General features: G+C 32.7%; 1 protein-coding gene across 2 annotated transcripts in view; it reads left to right on the top strand.

Annotated features, from left to right (window-relative positions):
* lovit (loss of visual transmission) overlaps positions 1–20,550 on the top strand; it is a 116,837-nt gene that overhangs the window by 62,144 nt on the left and 34,143 nt on the right. For both annotated transcript variants that reach the window (XM_069830933.1, XM_069830925.1), the window contains exons 6-7: positions 5,375–5,511; positions 19,405–19,521. In XM_069830933.1, the coding sequence (XP_069687034.1) occupies positions 5,375–5,511; positions 19,405–19,521 (254 nt within the window). The remainder of the gene's footprint in view (positions 1–5,374; positions 5,512–19,404; positions 19,522–20,550) is intronic.

The following is a 20,550-nucleotide window of genomic DNA, read 5'->3' as shown; positions in this document are numbered from 1 at the left end:
TGAGTGGCGTTGCATCCAACCGTTTGACTTATGGTATTCCAAACATACCGGTACCACAAGGATAAAGAAATAGGAAATATTTTACCAATATCTCTATTTACGAAAAATATTTTGACTTCGTCGGACCTTGAATCCTGTTATCTGGCTACAACACTCAATTCTGCTAAATATGTTTCCAATTATTTCCTTAAGTGTTTATTAAATTCCTAGTTTTTATGCGATTAAGATAATTCGAAGAGGTACATAGGGTGTGAAATACAGTGCGTCTAGAAATAGAGTGGACCGCGGCGACGGCCTTGGACTGGTCGAGAGCTGCCGCACCTACTGCCAGATATTGTCCACTCTATTTCTAGACGCATTGTAGTATATTGTGACAGAGCTGGGATACGATCTCACGACAAGGTCGGCCGTGGTTCTGCCCAAGTGCGCGCGCATCTGCTTCCTGTGCCATGTGCTGTGGCGTATAAAGGAGGGGGGAGAGGAGAGAGAGCGACCGCGGCAGAGAGGGGAGATATGCAGATTATTCGAGAATGCCATCCTGACATCCGTGGAAATCTTCTAGGCATCTGTCGATTGTTCGGGAGATTGTACTCTCCAGAAACTATGGTTTGGTTATAAAAAGAAGAGACGCAAGTGAACAATAGTAGTGTTGTTATAGTCAGTGGACAGCAAGCCAGCCAGTCTTGTATAGCAGTAAGCCAGCTTTGAGACCGAAGTTCGACTTGAGTTGTGTCCGTAACTGTGGAGCCGGAAGTCCTGAGTTTGAGTGCAGTGGACCGCAGTTGGGGGACCTGAGTTCGAAGTTCAGTGGATTGTCTCTGAAGGTCTGGGGTTCGAGATACTGTGAACACGAGTTACTGAGCTAGAAGAGCTTACTAGCCAAGGCAAACGAACTGAGAACTGGCAGTTCTGATTTGTAAATATTGCTTTGTGAACATTAGTTAAAATTAACAGTTCATTGTTGTTCTCAATAATCCAAGTAAATTGTCATTGTCGTCTGTGGAGTGCAATAACGAATACTGTGTTGAGTGCAAATCCTATTGTTGACGAGAGCGTTTAAGGGGAGGTTGTAAGCCCTATCCTCGCCGTGTTAAATTTAGCAACTTCAGGTACACTTATCTCAGAAACTATTCAATCTACATCTATGAAAATTTGCACACCTGTAGTTGTGATCTTCCTTAACCTACCGACTTTTTCTTAATGTATTAGTTCAGCTAAAAACCAAAAAATGTTAATTTTGATCCAAATCAGCTTACAACCCCCCCTTAAGGCGAATTGTAGAAATGAATTATTGTTGAAATAATGAAATTACATTGTTGTTTTGTGTAATAAAGTTACAATATTATTAGAGCCCGCATGTTTAGGCATTTGTAACAGTTAAAATAGGAGGCAAAAAAGGCAATAAAAACGTAAAAAAATGGCACAATAATCTTTGAAAAGGCATTATAAATTTTAAAAAGACATAGTATACTATAGTAATAAATTTAAATTATATCAACACAACACACATATTTACTTCGTAGGTGACACATGTTGACTTATACAATATTTTTTTCCTTGATTAACTTTCAAACCTTTTCACAAACCTTACATAACAAAACTGTTCCATTGGTTAGAAACACATGGGCACTAAATTCACTAACGTAAGCACGAAGTTTACTTTTCAATGGTTTACTGAATTTAGGCTAATCCATCTTAAACTTTCTGTCACCCGACGATAAATGACTCTTCCTCACTCAAATTTCTTTCTCCTGCAATAATAAACACGAGTAGCACAAAATTGCAACACTAAGATTTGAAAATATGAAAGCAAACAATTGGAAATTCTACGTGACAACTTCTATGAGAACGAGCTTAATATTTAAAATTATAAAGCTGATTGTTGGTACCGTGAAGACATGACAATATTATATTTATAACTGTGGATTGTCGATCATTATTTATATTACACCAACAGTATTAATCACGATTATTAGCAGATTAAGCACAGAAATAAATTATTTTTATTTACTGTTGTTAGTAAAGTTAGTCATTTGTTTCAAATATTTAAGTTTCATACACATTACATTACAGTTAATTAGAAAATTGCAAATACTACAAGAAATATTGCTTTAAAATGGCAAAAAAAAAAAATATTTATTAGTAAGAAACACCTTTAAAAAGCAAAACAGGCAAAATAAAAATCGGCCCCATCACTTTGATTTACCCAAATCACATTTATATCTATGAAAATAATGATTTACTTCCACCCAGTAAAAAAGGCCTTTTGGCAAACATCCGAACTTTATTAAGGGAGAGAAATGCACGATTTTCCGTGAGGTACATAATTGAAACCCGAGGAATTTATCCCGAGGGCTACAAATATACTGAGAGGAAAATGTATTTCGATCGCGTGGTGTTAGATATTTTATTTTTTCCAAGACCACGACTAAATTTCCGCGTTTTATTTTATTTTTCTTTATTGAAGTTTGTTGGAGATATTTTTATTGAGGGGATATGCACTGATGCAAAGTAAATGTCATAGCAACGTTCTTCTATTTATATTGATTGTATTGTTAGGATTTGTATGTGCAATGCAAAATGGATAGTTTTGAAGAACCAAAAGAAGTAACTATGCTGCTGGTGAGGCAGTTTTTGGTTTACTGCCGAAAAAATCCAGAAGATTATATGAAGGTGCGTACACTCGTTTTAAAGGATGGTGTTTATTGAAGAATGTACAAATGTATTCAGAAAATGTCTTGGTGTATTTCACGGAAAGAGCTAAGGAATACAAGTTTTCTACGATATGGGCAAAATATTCTATGTTAAGATCTTCTTTAGTGGTAAAACATTGATATTAGTAAATATGGAAAGCTTATTGCACTGTTAAAGAGGAATTCAGTTGGATATCGTGCAAAAAAATCTAAAATACTTGTATTGTCCAGAGTTGACGTTCAAACATTCTTATCGAAAGTGGATGACAACGTGTATTGTTGGTTAAGCTAATTAGCAGGGAAAGGATTTATATGTAAATACATATTTACTTATAAAGCTAATATAATTTATATTTTGCATTATCTTTATGTTTCACAATGTGTAGGGTTGAAAAATCCTACTTTTATTTTCCATATTTTTCCATATTTTAGAGTTTAGTACATATTTTCGTTAATTTCCATATATTTTCCATATTTCATATAAAACAGTCCATATTATATTAGGTTTAACAATAAAACAAAACAAAATTCCATTAACTTTTAAAAATACATTTCAACAATAGAGATTTAAACACATGTTCAGTAATCCCTTTAACATCAGAGTTATTTGAAAATTAGCAGTCCTATCAACAATGGGAAAGTAAGTTACAAAACTGTATTAATTTAATTTAAAATTTTTAACAGACTTCAGTTGTGCAGCTCAACAGTTAAATGCCAGTCAGAGTACACATAGGTTCAGTTTTGTAAATCATACTATAAAGACGGTAAATATGCCAAAAGTACGTCATTCAGTCAATTTAAAATCAAAACTAACAAGTTACATTTCAGAATTTAAAGAAGATGGTTTATCAACTGACAATAAAATATTATTTTGTAATTTGTGTCAGTGTGCAGTATCATCTACACAAAAGTTCCTGGTGCAACAACACATTACAACTAGTAAACATCAGGCCAACAAACAACTAAATTCCAAGCAGAGACAATTGTTTTTAACACAACCAACAACATCGAATGTAAGATCTGAGTTTAACATCGACCTGTGCCGTTCTCTCATCTCTGCTGATATTCCTCTCTACAAACTAAAGAATAAGGTCTTCAGGGAATTCCTTGAAAAATATACTCAACATACAATCCCGGATGAGTCAACACTTAGGAAGACGTATGCTCCATCCATCTACGATGAGACAATACAGAAGATAAGAGATGAAATTAAAGATAGTTCAATTTGGGTTTCCATTGATGAGACTCCCGACAAAGAAGGTAGACTTGTTGGTAATGTAGTTATCGGTTTGTTAAGTGAACAATATTCTGAACGAATTCTTTTACATTGTGATGTTCTAGAAAAGTGCAATAACAAAACTATAGTTAAACTGTTCAACGAAGCTATGGGTATCCTGTGGCCAAAGGGTATTATGTACGATAATGTGTTATTCTTTATTAGCGATGCTGCCCCTTATATGGTCAAAGCTGGACAAGCATTATCTGTTGTATATCCTAAATTGACTCATTTTACTTGTGTGGCGCATGCATTTCATCGTGTGGCAGAAGTGGTCAGAGACAATTTCCCTAAAGTAGATTTGTTGATTTCATCAGTGAAAAAAGTATTTCTCAAAGCTCCCAGTAGAGTTAACGTGTTGAAAGAAATGTACCCTGAAATTCCATTGCCACCAAAGCCAATTTTAACTAGATGGGGTACATGGCTAGAAGCAGTTGAATATTATGCCGAACATATAGACTCTATTAACAATGTTCTCCTTGCATTGGACTCTGAAGATGCAGTCTCAATTGATACTGCGAAAACAGTTACCTGTGACATAAGTGTGAAGAATGACTTAGCTCACATTCAGCATACATTTTCATGCATCATAAAAACGCTCAAAAGTCTCCAAAATAGGCACCTTTCACTATCTGAAAGTTTTGAAATTATAAATAGTACTGTGGAACAACTGAATCGTGGTAGAGGTAAAGTTGCAGATGCAGTAAGAGCTAAGGTGGACACTGTACTTTCAAAAAACCCTGGATATGAAGAACTACAAAAGGTTGTTGCTGTGATGAGTGGTGAATCAACAGTGAAGATTAACTTGGACTTATCCCCAGCAGACATTGTGAAATTGAATTATGTACCAGTTACTTCTTGTGACGTCGAACGCTCTTTTAGTCAGTATAAATCTATCCTCAGAGACAATAGAAGAAGATTCACTTTTCAGCACTTGAAAGAAATGTTTGTAACCTATTGTTATGGTAACAGACAATAAAAATTGTGTTTTGTTGAAACTACATTGGAAGATAAGGTACGTCCATTATATTTTTTGTTTAGTTTGATTAAAATGTACCAATATTTAACGTACATAGTCATTTTTTTATAATTTTAAGTCCATATTTAATTCCATATTTTGGTAAAAATCCATATTTAATTCCATATTTTGGTAAAAATAACTACATATATATTTACATATTTCATATATTTTTAGTCCATATAAATCCGTTCCCTGCTAATTAGTATATTAGCCTATAAATTAAGATTAGATCGCTGTAAAACATACACAACGTATACCCATATTAGTGAAATAAGTACTACATTATCTCTCAAGGGAGGACATGCTACATTTCTCTCCCGCTTTTGGTTACTTAGAAACCGACATTTAGTCACGGCCTTGAAAAACTATAATTCTGTTTCCTAGGCGAGATGCTCGGGGGTCACGTGAGGGCAGTGTTCACGCTGATCACAGTCATATTCGTCATCTGCGTCTCCTTCACCGTCACAAGCTTCAAGGAGATCCCGCTCAAGTTACTAGAGAAATTGCAGACAGAAGATCAGGTGAGTTGTTAACAGCATTCCAAGATTTACTAGCCACAAATTTAAATTATTAATAAAATCCTTTCACCAAGGTTATCCCATTTTTTACGTGTGAGTGAATATCTGAAGTAAGGTGTAATACACTGTATTTTAATATTTGTACAACTTTTATATGCCGATTTTTGCAGATATTAATATTAGAAATAGTAATAATTTAATGTAGTATAATATAGTATAGTATAATATAATATATAATATAATATGTCATTTATTTATGTATGTATGCATGCATTCCCTATGTATTTACTCACTTATTTACCCATTTATTTAAATATTTACTCATTTATATATAATATAATATGTTATTTATTTATGTATGTATGCATTCCCTATGTATTTACTCACTTATTTACTCACTAGCCGTACCCGTGCGCTCCGCTGCACCCGTTAGAAATAAATATAAAGTAATTACATAATTAAAATAGGACATTTGATTCAGGTAACATTCGTGTTTGATATAAGGATAAATCGTTTATTATGTTACTTAATTTAAATTGTATTTGCATAATTAAAATGCGATCATTTTGATCCAGAGACCACTCATTTGGTCATAAAAATTATTTTAGGAAATACAGGAAACGAATGTACAGAATAGCCTATCAAGTTTTCTGTGCATAAGAAGCTATTTTAATCTTACCTGTTCTCGATTCACTCAGAAGTTACTGTAATAACATTATAGCATTATGTCCATCTAGAGAAACTACACTTTCCAATGGTGAATTAATAATTAATTATACAAATCGGTTAATTTAGCTTCTGATATTACTTCATACAAACACGTAAACATTATATGTAGCCTATCTTTCATAGCTTTCGATTGTTGCTGTCCAAGTCCCCTTATAGACGAAGTCATTTGTTTTTTAATTCATTATACGGCCTTAGATGGCAGTTATTTTAATTTAAAACTCATTTATCTCATTAAATATCAGTCCTATCAAAATGTTTCAAGGAATAAAACTTATCGCAAATTATGTTTAAAGAAACTTTTGTTATGTAACATTTTTCACAAAAATCAATAATAAGCGAGATATTTCGATTTATTTAATTCAGGCCCCCTTATAACCCCCTTTTAAATAATGTATTTTGAATGCCATATAGCGTAAAATCTAAGTTACAACGAACATAATTTATATTCCAATTTTCATCGAAATCCGTCCATCCATTATCGCGTGAAAAGGTAACAAACAGACAGACAGACAGACAGACAGACAGACAGACATACATACATACATACATACATACATACATACATACATACATACATACATACATACATACATACATACAAAAATTTAAAAAAAGCGATTTTCGCTGTCAGGGTGGTTAATTATATATGTTAGGACCAATTATTTTTGGAAAATCGAAAATTACCAGAAAAATTTTGGCTACAGATTTATTATCAGTATAGATTTACTCATTTATGTATTCAAATATTTATTTACCTATCTGTCTGTCTAAATATCTATCTGTCTGTCTAAATATCTATCTGTCTGTCTAAATATCTATCTGTCTGTCTAAATATCTATCTGTCTGTCTAAATATCTATCTGTCTGTCTAAATATCTATCTGTCTGTCTGTCTGTCTGTCTGTCTATCTATCTAAATGTTTATTTATTTATCTATCTATTTAAATGTTTATTTATTTAGCTATCTATTTAAATATTTATTTATTTAATTATTTGTTTATCTATTTAAATATGTATTTATTTAGCTATCTATTTAAATATGTATTTATTTAGCTATCTATTTAAATATGTATTTATTTAGCTATCTATTTAAATATGTATTTATTTAGCTATTTATTTAAATATTTATTTATTTAGCTATCTATTTAAATATTTATTTATTTAGTTACCTATTTAAATATTTATTTATATAGCTACCTATTTAAATATTTATTTATTTAGCTACCTATTTAAATATTTATTTATTTAGCTACCTATTTAAATATTTATTTATTTAGCTACCTATTTAAATATTTATTTATTTAGCTACCTATTTAAATATTTATTTATTTAGCTACCTATTTAAATATTTATTTATTTAGCTACCTATTTAAATATTTATTTATTTAGCTACCTATTTAAATATTTATTTATGTAGCTACCTATTTAAATATTTATTTATTTAGCTACCTATTTAAATATTTATTTATTTAGCTACCTATTTAAATATTTATTTATTTAGCTACCTATTTAAATATTTATTTATTTAGCTACCTATTTAAATATTTATTTATTTAGCTACCTATTTAAATATTTATTTATTTAGCTACCTATTTAAATATTTATTTATTTAGCTATCTATTTAAATATTTATTTATTTAGCTACATATTTAAATATTTATTTATTTAGCTACATATTTAAATATTTATTTATTAACTACCTATTTACATATTTATTTATTTATTTATTTAGCTATCTATTTAAATATTTATTTATTTAGCAATCTATTTAAATATTTATTTATTTATTTAGCTACCTATTTAAATATTTATTTATTTAGCTACCAATTTAAATATTTATTTATTTAGCTACCTATTTAAATATATATTTATTTAGCTACCTATTTAAATATATATTTATTTAGCTACCTATTTAAATATATATTTATTTAGCTATCTATTTAAATATTTATTTATTTAGCTATCTATTTAAATATTTATTTATTTAGTTATCTATTTAAATATGTATTTATTTAGCTATATATTTAAATATTTATTTATTTAGCTATATATTTAAATATTTATTTATTTAGCTACCTATTTAAATATTTATTTATTTAGCTACCTATTTAAATATTTATTTATTTAGCTACCTATTTAAATATTTATTTATTTAGCTATCTATTTAAACATTTATTTATTTAGCTATCTATTTAAATATTTATTTATTTATTTATTTAGCTATATATTTAAATATTTATTTATTTAGCAATCTATTTAAATATTTATTTATGTATGTATTTATTTATTTATTTAGCTCTTTAAATATTTAAATATTTATTTATTTACTTATTTATTTATTTACTAGCCGTACCCGTGCGCTCCGCTGCACCCGTTAGAAATAAATATAAAGTAATTACATAATTAAAATAGGACATTTGATCCAGGGAACATTCGTGTTTGATAGAAGGATAAATCGTTTAATATGTTACTCAATTTAAATTGCATCCAAATAATTAAAATGCGATCATTTTGGTCCAGAGACACTCATTTGGTGCAATGACAATTCCTTTAACATGTTTCTTAATTTTTATTACATGCAACCATAGTTTAATGAAGATTGACATCATTTAGATTTAATGTGTATATTTTATTTTACTTGTTATAGGTTTCCATTGAATTATAGTAATAAATTAATTTTAACCCTTGTTTTCTACGTATTCAGTAAATGGCGCTTGGCCCACTATGGTTCTGAACCCTTCAAATATCTTAAATTATATTATATAATATTACATATTATATTATATATTATATTATATTATATATTATATTATACTATATATCAGAAGTTACTGTAATAGCATTATAGCATTATGTCAATCTAGAGAAACTACACTTTCCAATGGTGAATTAATAATTAATTATACAAATCGGTTAATTTAGCTTCTGATATTACTTCATACAAACACGTAAACATTATATGTAGCCTATCTTTCATAGCTTTCGATTGTTGCTGTCCAAGGCCCCTTATAGACGAAGTCATTTGTTTTTTAATTCATTACACGGCCTTAGATGGCAGTTATTTTAATTTAAAACTCATTTATCTCATTAAATATCAGTCCTATCAAAATTTTTCAAGGAATAAAACTTATCGCAAATTATTTTTAAATAAACGTTTGTTATGTAACAATTTTCACAAAAATCAATAATGAGCGAGATATTTCGATTTATTTAATTCAGGCCCCCTTATAATCCCCCTTTTAAATAATGTATTTTGAATGTCATATAGCCTAAAATCTAAGTTACAACGAACTTAATTTATATTCCAATTTTCATCGAAATCCGTTCAGCCATTATCGTGTGAAAAGGTAACAAACATACAGACAGACATACAAACAAAAATTTCAAAAAAGCGATTTTCGGTTTCAGGGTGGTTAATTATATATGTTAGGACCAATTATTTTTGAAAAATCGAAAATTACCAGAAAAATTTCGGCTACAGATTTATTATTAGTATAAATTTAGCTATTTAAATGTTTATTTAAATATCTATTTAAATAGTTACCTATTAATCTATTTAAATAGTTATTTACCTATTTACATAGTTATCTATCTATTTATCTATTTACATAGTTATCTATTTATTTATTTAAATCTCTATAAAAATAAGTTGAAGTATTTAATTAAACCGAGCAATTAATAAATTAAGTCAAATATTTTACTTTATAATTATAAAAATGACTTGTGCAATCTAGGAAACGAAAATAAATCTTACAAATTTGCGTCCATATTAAATGATTTTATTTAGCCATGTCCTTTGAATAAGTGTTAAATAAAATGAGTTACAAACAGTAAACTCACTCTGTGCATGACAAATGACCGAATAAATTATTGCGAAACACGTAAAACTTACGACACATGTGTCATCTCCGTGGCATTAATGCTTTCTTAAGGCCTTTCATCGCCATATCCGGCTTTCACACTCGAAACATTCCTGCTCAAATTACCATTATTTTTAACCTGTTTTGTTCATCTTTAGAAAGTTTAGCTTCTCTTCTAAAAACTGATCTGCATTCTGTTTTATAAACCAGATTTCAGCCATAAATTTCCTTCAGAGTAGGAATAGTTTCTCAAATTTATAGTAGCAGAGAGAAAATTCACAAGGAGTGCAAATAAGTTAAAATGACAGTCCGGAGCTATTCCATTTCTCCGTCGCACAGTATGCAATTTTCCCAATGTAGGTGGACAAAAGTCAAATTTCGCCTTGTTTAGTCAGGTATATATGAATATGAATTACTTTTCTTTAATATTTGTAGAATGTTGTGAGGGATAGTTTTTACTGTTTTATCAGCAGCAAGTTATTTTCAGAAGGGTATGAACACTGAGTTGTTTATAATAACTTACTCCTCGTTCAGGTTCAGTTGTAGACAGAGAGGTTTACTATGTAGGCGAAAAAGTGAAAATTGCTAGTGATTGTGTTGTGAGATATGGAATCTGTTTAGCTAGGTATGTTCTTACTAAAGTAACTTCAATTTCAAGTTTGTAAAGTATTTTTCTTCGTACAGTAGGTTTATATATTACAATCGAAAAAAATTAAGCTCTCAAAATATAATGCGAGTTTTAAATAGCCGTTCACGTCCGGTTACAATTATTTTACAATTTGATACAGCATCATTGAGAGTATTGAATGCTTGTTTTAAAGTTTGCGCGTTCTTGCGCATTTATCAGTAATTAATTTTTTTCAGTGGTGGGGCACACGGTAACGCGGCGGCAACTGTTCCATGTTTGGCTTAACGGCAGAAAAGAATCATGGAATGAGGAAGTTTTTAATCACTGTGTGAGTGTTTTAAAACTGCAAAATTATTCACATGACTTCGAACAACAGGTTAAAAATATATTGGCCACATTTTCATCTAACCTTAAGAAACGCAACGTGGATCAGAACACAAATCTAACAGGTGAACAAAATTAATAACTTCTCTGCATTCTAACGGATTGTTATTAAACTTTGTACAGGCCTTACAGGTGATACGTAAGTTTTGTGTACAAATCCCGATTATGTTTGCAGAAGAAAAACTAACCCTTTATAGAGGATGCTTTTAGACAAAATTAAAAACTTCGCTCTTGTCTACCATGAAACTTTGTACAGAAGTTACAGGTAGCATATATATTTTGTCTACAGAGTCTGATTATGTTTTTATGAGAGAAACTGCCCTTTTACAATGGTGTTTTTAGACAAAATTAATAACTTCTGTTCTATATAATATATTTTTATGAAACTTTGTACAAGAATTACAGGTAGCATACAGATGTAATCAGAGATTTTACACAAAAATATATGCTAACTATACTACTAAACAGAATTTCATAAAAATCCGTTAGAATGGAGACAAATTAATAATTTTAGTTAAAACCACACTCTATAAAGAGGTAGTTCCCCTTGCACAAACATAATTAGAGTTCGTACACAAAAAAAAATATGTACAGTTACCCTTAAAAAGAATGAGACGATTCTTGGTTATCGGAAGTTAAAGTTCTACAGCGCGGTTCACTCGATATCGACGTATAACGATAAGTACCATGACAAATAGAACAAGAATTGTTATAAGGACCACAACAAGGACAAGGATCAGAATAAGGATCACGAAGAAGACAGCCATTTAAGGCCACGATTTCACAACATAGCTCGGGTAACAAAATATCATTGCTTCTCTGTACCGAATGGCAAATGCCTGCTATCGGATCTACATTCTGGACTGCTGCTGTCACTGTCTTGTCTCGGTAGCTCATATAGTAGCGTGTCGGTTCCACCGTATAACCGAAATGTTTCGTGTTCGATCCCAGGTAAAACTCTTTTTTTATTGAGGTGTAATTAATTTGTTCAGAGTTCCTCGACTGAATAATTTGTCGAAAAATATGGAATAATTTATGCCCAATTTTTTTTATCTACAAGTGGGCTGAACCTCGTCAAAAAATACATAAATCTTACTTGGAAGTTAAAAGTATTCTTCCTGAAACAAAAATCATAAAAAACAAAAAGACACCCGTTAACTTAAAATCTTGTCCACATACCATCATACATTTCTCCAATCGAAATCCACTCGATTGGTAGCGAAGGCAAGATGGTTGACAGCTTGTGCTTCCCCCAATATTTCCATTTGCGCAGCCCTCCGGCTCCTAATACATCGGTTCCTCAACCTGCTGATCACAGTCTGTGAAGAACCAGGAAAGTTAGATGCTGCTCTTATTTCGTTAGCAGTCCGAAAGGGGTCCAGTCGAACTGTCTCGATAAGAGAGCATCCTCTTCCAATGAAGAAATCCGCGGACGCCCAGGAATAGGGCGATTTTCGACCTCCCCTGAATTTTGTAACAATGAACAACCTCGCGGCTGTACTTCCAGGAACACCGACTAAACGGCCAGCAGATCTAGCCCCATATCCAGCCTCAACTAGAGCTATAACTCGCTGTCTCATGTCACGTCGGGTACGCCATTACGATGAGAAATGAGGGATGACGATAATACTTTAGTGGAGACAATGACTATTTAGCGTGATATAGAATTATTGAAATAAGGGGCATCTTGCAAAGTAAGAGTTAATAAATCAACCCTAAATTAAATATTTAAATAACAGGATATAACAGGAAGTCCAATTATTGTTGCGAAACTAATCAAATTAAATCTAATTACGTTAAGTTAACAAATCCCAAGTTATCACACCACATTGCTACAGCTAAATTCTATGTTATTAACATAAGCATTGAATAGGTCCGTGCTTATGCGTTGGACGACAAAACCAAACATTGAAAGTCCGAATGTTGCCGCGGAATGTAACTTCTTGCTTTTTATAATGTAAATCAGACTTCTAACTACAATCATTCATATTTCTTACATTATTTATTAATATTTATAGCCAACATTGAATTTGTAAAGAAAAGACTTCAGAAATCTCATATGGAATTTGTGATCTGTAGTGACATAAACATAGATTATTTCTCGGAACTTTTCCGTAAAAGTAAATTAAATTCACTCCTTGAAACTGGAAACCTTAGTCGTAGAGCCATTTTCCCACCAGCATACAACCTGAAGTAGCACAGCCATTGATAAAAGTTTTGTACACAGAATTAGACTGAATTCCTATTCGACAGAACCTATAATCAATGGCTTGTATGAACATGATAAACAAATCCTAAGTGTTTCCAATGTCACTGAACAATTTCAAAATATTAATTTAAAAACTAAAAAAGGGTCGTAAATGCTTTATCTAGTGACTATTTACATTTATGTCTACAAAATGAATCTTGGAAAAACGTATATGATACTGGCACTACTGATATGAAGAGTAAATGTATTGTATTTTTCACTTTAATTTCAGAATCACTTTAGTGGATGTTCTCCACTCAATGTTGTGAAAACATTCAAAAGTAAAAACATGTAGATAACGCAGGGACTTAAAAATCTCATGTATTAAAAAGAAGAGTGTATATGTAATGAGTTGCAATGTAATGATCCTCATGTACTTAAATACTACAAGAAGTACGGTGTAATTTATAAAAAATTATGAAAGAGGGAAATAGAATACATTCGAATAGAAAAGTACAACATTCAGATAATGCAATTAAAGCTATTCGGAATATTATTGAAGTTAAACTTGTAGATATTCTAAGAAAGAAAATATTTTTTCATTAAAACCAGTGATTATAAACTAGAGGACCCCAAATCTATTGCAAATTCTTTTAATGTCTTATAGTATACAGTACAGAAATATTATTGATAACTTAAACATTCAAGATTTTGCAAAAGATAATACAATTGGTTATTTAAGAGATGCATTTAATAATTAGTATTAATATATGTAATTAGTCAATAACTGCAACAGTGCTTTTTCATTCAATCATAACATGAACAAATTGAATGAATATTAAATTAAACACTATTGCAAACACGTAGATAAAATAGTTAAAATCACCTGAAGGGGTGAGAATGAAATAATCCAAAGCCACACTTTTAACAGAAACTGTTTTGTGCGAGTGCATTTCTTACACATATGGGAAAGATACTAATAAAATATTGTAATAACTACTCAACAAATGACATAGCCAAAGGACTCTAAACCTTTGTAAAAGTTTGTCTGTGTGGCTTAGGAATATTTTTTAATTTAATTTTAATTGTTAATTTTTAATATATATGCATTTACATTGTATGTGTGTATGTATAAATGCATTCATTAGATTAACGTTTACAATATTATAACTTGTAATTTTGTATTGGCTGTGATCATTAACACTTAATCTCAGGACTTTGTAAAACTCTATTTCAACGTTATTTAGCTATTTCAAAGTTATTTAAACAAAAAAAAATCGTTGTGTAGACTAGGAATCGAACTCGCACTCTTCTACACGAGACGCAGAAGTCTTAGCGTCTGAGCTATTGAAACGACATGAAAGCTTTCCTTTCTGTGCGGAGTGTCGATCTAGTCATGAAGGTCCATTGTCGATTTAACTACACGATTTATGTATATATTTATCTTTTATTTACGTAATATTATCATATTTTTTGCAGTTTTTGAAGTGAATTTCGGAACGATGCTAGTAAGAAACCAAATAGCCTGAAATTAAGTAACTCAGTATTCGTTATCTTGTGTATCAGTGCTCTGGTCTCCGATCATGCGCAGTGTCTTACATCTGAGACTTAGGAATATTCAATTGTCTCATTCTTTTCTAGGGAAACTGTACGTATAAAAATCTGTATAGGCTAAAGTTTCATAACAATCCGTTAGAATGCAAAGAAATGATTAATCTTGTCTAGCAGATTTGCTTTTTTGCATACTGTGCGTAGCTATCATTATGTACCGTTCGAGGTGATGAAGTCTCATAATATGATCTGCCGCATTTGAGGCTAACGCTAGTCTTCCATCTCCCAAGGCAACTAACAATGAGGTCATATGGAAAGCTATCCTGAAATTTTGCTGATATCATCTACGTCCTATAAAAAGTTCATATACCAAAAATCAACTGCGAGATTGAAATCGAAACCGGAATCCCGAAAAACATAATAGTATAACTGTATGAGATTTTAGAGACACGTTTGGGCAGCCCTGATTGCGGGTGCAACATCAGAACAGCTTCAGTACGCTTCGATGCGCGATTCACCATAAACAAAAGGGACGGCTCTGTCTCTTGGCATTGGTATAGGTTTGAGGTTTGTTCTTGTTAAGACAGGTCAGTTAAGTTCTATTTCTATGAGAAAGAGCTATGAATCCAGTTAATATACTAGAATTTGCGTTGTGTTATTTCCAGAATAAAGGTTCTTCTTCTTTGGGCGAAACAAATTCGGAAGAAAGGGAAATGAGTCAGATTACTATTGAAGTAATTGAAAAACATCTCATGGACCCATGAACAATGTTATTACGGAGACATGTCTAGAGGTACAGGAAGATTATGATGAAGGTGATGGTGATATTAGTGATACTTCATCTGTTTTATCTGCAAATAAGACCAATACTGCAAGTACTGGGTGTTCAGTTCAAAGTGTGTCATGGCTCGCTGTATGCCGTCATATGGCTAGCCGATGAGCCTAGAGAATTCAATCTTCCTATACTTCCGCAGAGGTGTATAACCTAAGAGGCAGAGAAGTTGCCTAGCAAGTACGGCGTTCATTCTGAAGGGTACGTACCGATACGTACGGTAACGCCGGTAGTGGCAGGAATGTGAACTGTTAGGAAATACGTACTGTCGGGATATGGGGAGAGGGTTAAGACCATTACTTACGTATTTGTTGACATTAACTTCGACGGTCAACATGGACACGGAGCATTTGATTTGTGTTGTGGAATGTTACCGTACGCAACCGATGATAACAAATACCCTGCGTACGACTTGCCGGCGCAAAACACAGTTCGAAAGAGGTTATGGTAGCACACAGACCGTACAGACCGCCATCTGTTGCTACGACGTTCAAGTAATACCGTACACGTTCTCAAGTTCAGATTGAAGAACGCCTTAAATAATAGGCAACTTCTCTAACATATAAGCTGAAACTCACTTCAAATCGGTGACCCAACAACAGTGACGTCATGACACACTTTGAAATGAACACCCAGTATAAGCGGTGTTAAGGGTCCGTGTTCGAATCTTTATGTTCAATCCATGGAATCCAGTGAATCGGACGATCAATCACAGAGTAAATTCACTAGTTCAAGTTAAGTTTCTAGGCCAGATAAAAATAGAAACAGAACATTAGCAGTGATTATAAGAGAATGGCGGTAATATTTTGGATTAATGAAGGTGGCAAAAACCCGGGTTTCATTTCCTCATGTACGCAGCAAGTTTCGTTTGGTGACGTCATTGCGACAATTTCACTCCTGGAAAAAAATAGCTAGAAGCTATGTCGATCAGCCCCATCAAATATATGAAATATGAAAAGTCTAAAATCCCATAAGGGCAACAGTCTCCTACAGGAGTGTAGGGTGAGCTGAAAATCTACTACACTTGGGGAGCCAGTCCAAGAGAGCTTACACTATACTTGCAAACTAAACCAGGCCTGCAGAACTCGCAAAGTAGGGGAACTATGACGTCAGCCTCACTCCACTTCTATTGGGGATGATCGACTTCCGCCCCGAGAATGAATGTTGATGCAGCCGAGCGTAACTAGAACGCTGTGACCGCACAGGTATAAAAGGTGAGTGGGGTAAAAGAGGGGAGGAAAGCAGTCGCTCTCAAGAGCTACAGTTCTGCAGGCCTGAACTAAACTATATAAGCTAAACAAGAAAAACTATACAGACTAAACACAAATTATACAAACACCCACAAAAAAACTATACAAACTGAACACACACATTATAGTCTGAACACACAACTATCCACACTAAACACACAACAAATTTTACAATTATACAGTCTTAACTCACACACAAACTAAACACACAAAAAATATACAAATTGAACACACAAATTATAGTCTTTACACAGAAGAGCTATACAAATTGCACACAAATGATACAGTCTAAACACACAAACTATCTAATCTAAACACACAAAAACCATACAATTAAACACAAAAATTATAGTAACTAAATACATGAACTATACAAACTAAAAACGGACTCAAACTATCCAAAATCATACATAACAGAAATTATATTCTCGTTTTGAAGAATCATAAGAGCAAAGCGAAATATTAGTGACGAAAATTTAAGACTATAGGCTTATGATATTTCAAGAAGTATTATAACAGGAAAGAGTAATTTTAACGCATCGTCTCCTTGGTCGTCTCAGTACAAAATAACAAAGTATATAATTAGAAGTAAGGAAAACACCAAATTTCGTGGAGTGGGTTACGCGATCCTGAGTATCTGCATTGTAGGCCTACTACATATTATTTACACTACCTTAAAGTCAAACCACTTCCTTTGTCCGTGCTATGCACAGGAACCATGCCATCAAGGCACCAATAACGTTCCATTTATTAGCGTTTTGTTTATCAGAATGGCCCACTGTGTTACATTTTTGAAAAGATCTTGACGAGCTTAATTGAAATATTAATAGAAAATACATGTGTCATTTAAAGAAACGATGTTAGTACTCGTATCTCATTAATAAATAATGCTATAAGGTTGCCTCATCAGCATTATTTCCCCCTTTCAGTTGTAGGCCTTTTGTATGAAACAATTTTTCACTTGCTGCTTGCGTACATAGTTATTCAGGCTTCGAGACTTGGGACCCGATACAATAAGTTTACTGTGCATGTACTATAGGTTGTTGACCCGCTGCAGGTAGTGAAAGGTAGAGATGTGTTGAGGTAACAACGTTACTATTTAGAGTAGAGTACGGTAGTATGGGGAAACGCACACATAATGTACATTCTGAAAGTAAATATACATTACATATTGACAATGTCAAAATAATGTGAAAAGCATTTAGTCTCCTGTCTTTTATAACCATTTGTGTTTAATTATACACAGTGTCAATGGTGGAAATAAACATGTAGCAATTTTAATTTCTTCATTTATCCTATTGGTCGTTTTTAGGAAGTGCAGTTACAGTACCGAATTGCAATGTACTACAAGATATATTCTCAGTATCTCAAACGTATATCTTTTTCGGTTATCTGCCAAACACAGTTTGTACTGTGAAAAGATGCGCTCTACGTCGCATGACGTGATAGGAGCAAAAGAAAAAACCTAACATCATTGCAGTCTCTAAGAGACAGTCCTTTATTCTCGAGTGACTATGTCCACTAATTTGCTGTTTATATTACACAATGTTCCATATCTGTTATTTTTACATACAATTGACTTGCATTTCTGTTTTACACGTTCAGTAACAGGTGTACTAGGTGTCTCATTAATTCTCTGTGTCATTTCATCAACTAATTTGAGGACTTCCGGCATCTCTTGCTCTGACTTTTCTAACCGTGTAATAGTTTCAGACAGTTTGAAAATAGGTTTGTATGAAAACCAAATTATTCGTCAGAACTTTCAAATCCAGAGAGTTTTCCTTTGCGTATTTATTGGCATTCATTCTATAGTAAGCCTACCCCCAGCCTCTGTACGCTTTACCACTATACTCAGTACGCCGTTATGCGGATTTCCCACTGAACTGCTCTATTGGGTCCGAAGTCTCGAAGCCTAGTTATTATGGGTGGTCAAGATAAATGGGACACATGTATAGGACGCACATTGGGCCAAAATATGCTTAAATGTATGGATCCAGACACCCGCAATAAAGAAAATGTATAGAGTGAGACCGGCACACGTACTGTCCGTTACTAAGGAGAAGACGAGCGGAAAGAATGTGACCTTCTTGACTATCGCTGTTGATTATTATAAACGTCCCTCAGATCCCAGTAGCCATGTTGTTACTCGTACAGGAAACATGAGTAACAATGCGTATGGAAATTAAAGCCAAGTTGAACAGAAGGAGACCTAATGTTTCCGCTTACTGCAGTACAAATATTGCACGTGTTGTCATACGTTATCTGTTCACATCCCTTCCTCCTCAGTCCGCTTTCATCTTCTCCTGAGTCACCGACAGTAACCTCACCATTATTGGTCGTACGCCTTAAAGTGAGCAAGTGTCAGGTATACTATTACTTTTTGTAGTTTAGATATTAAATAGGCAGAATGCATAACTTCATATAAAGAAGGCGCAGGTGATTCACCACACGTCATACGATTTGCTTCTTCCTACAGGTATTACACACGATACAAGGAAATGAGGAGGAGAAGATCGCAGAGCAGACTGAAGTAGAAACATACGGGACCGTGGTCGGACTAGAGCAAACTGCCCCATCAGAACCAGTTCCTCAGGTAAGGTATACGTGCATCCTTAGCTGTTAATCGATCTGGATTATTCTTCTCCGCTTCAACAGCTGCATATAACAACACGAAATGCAGAAGACTTAACAAAAATGCGAGGAAAACATTGCAACAGTCCACGAAGTATTTCTTGACAGTCCAAAAAAGTCAATAGATAGAGCTGCTCAGAAATTAAACATTTCACCAACGTCTGTGTGGCGCATTTTAAGGAAGGTACTCGATTTCCGAGCGTATCGTTTGCAAATTTTTCAGACTCTCCATCATGGTGATTACTCGAAACAGATTATGTTTTGTCATGTCCTTCGAGAAATGTTACCCATGGATCCTGAACTGAGAAATAACTAATCTGGAGCGATGAGGCAACGTTTCATTTATCAGAACGAGTGAACAAATGGAACTTTCGTACAATTTGGAATTTCTCGTTAGAGATTTTTCCTTCTCCACTCTGTCCTAGAGTTGTGATCGACAGAATTTTTGTCATCACACTTCTCTAGCTGAAGAGGCGAATTGAAGCCGAAACAGAGAAAATGCAAAACAACAAATAGAGTTTACACTCTTGAAATACAAGTTCAGTGAGGATAAATTACAGAAATCAATTTATGTTTTAAATAAAATAACAAAAGAATATAATTTTAAAATTGCAGCTCAAAAAACCAAAACAATGGCATTTAAAGGAAAATACCCAATAAGGACAAAAATAGTAATCGATGAAATAATTATAGAACAGGTTAAATATTTTAAGTACCTAGGATGCTACATTTCATATGAAAGAGATATAGACCTGGATAAAAAACTTAATAACTTTCGAAATGTCTGTGGAACAATCCATAGATCTTTAAAAAACAAAACAAGAAAAGATACACGGATAAAATTTTTCAATACAATCGCAGTACCTATGCTAACTTATGGAAGTGAAGCCAGAATAATGACAGAAAAAGATAAATCAAAAGTCCAGGTAGCAGAAATGAAATTTATGAGAAGTACACTAGGATGTACAATACAAGATAAAAAGAAGAACAT

Source organism: Periplaneta americana, chromosome 1 (genome assembly GCF_040183065.1).
Source record: "Periplaneta americana isolate PAMFEO1 chromosome 1, P.americana_PAMFEO1_priV1, whole genome shotgun sequence".
Lineage (NCBI taxonomy): Eukaryota > Metazoa > Arthropoda > Insecta > Blattodea > Blattidae > Periplaneta > Periplaneta americana.
This window is presented reverse-complemented; position numbering and strand designations above follow the sequence as displayed.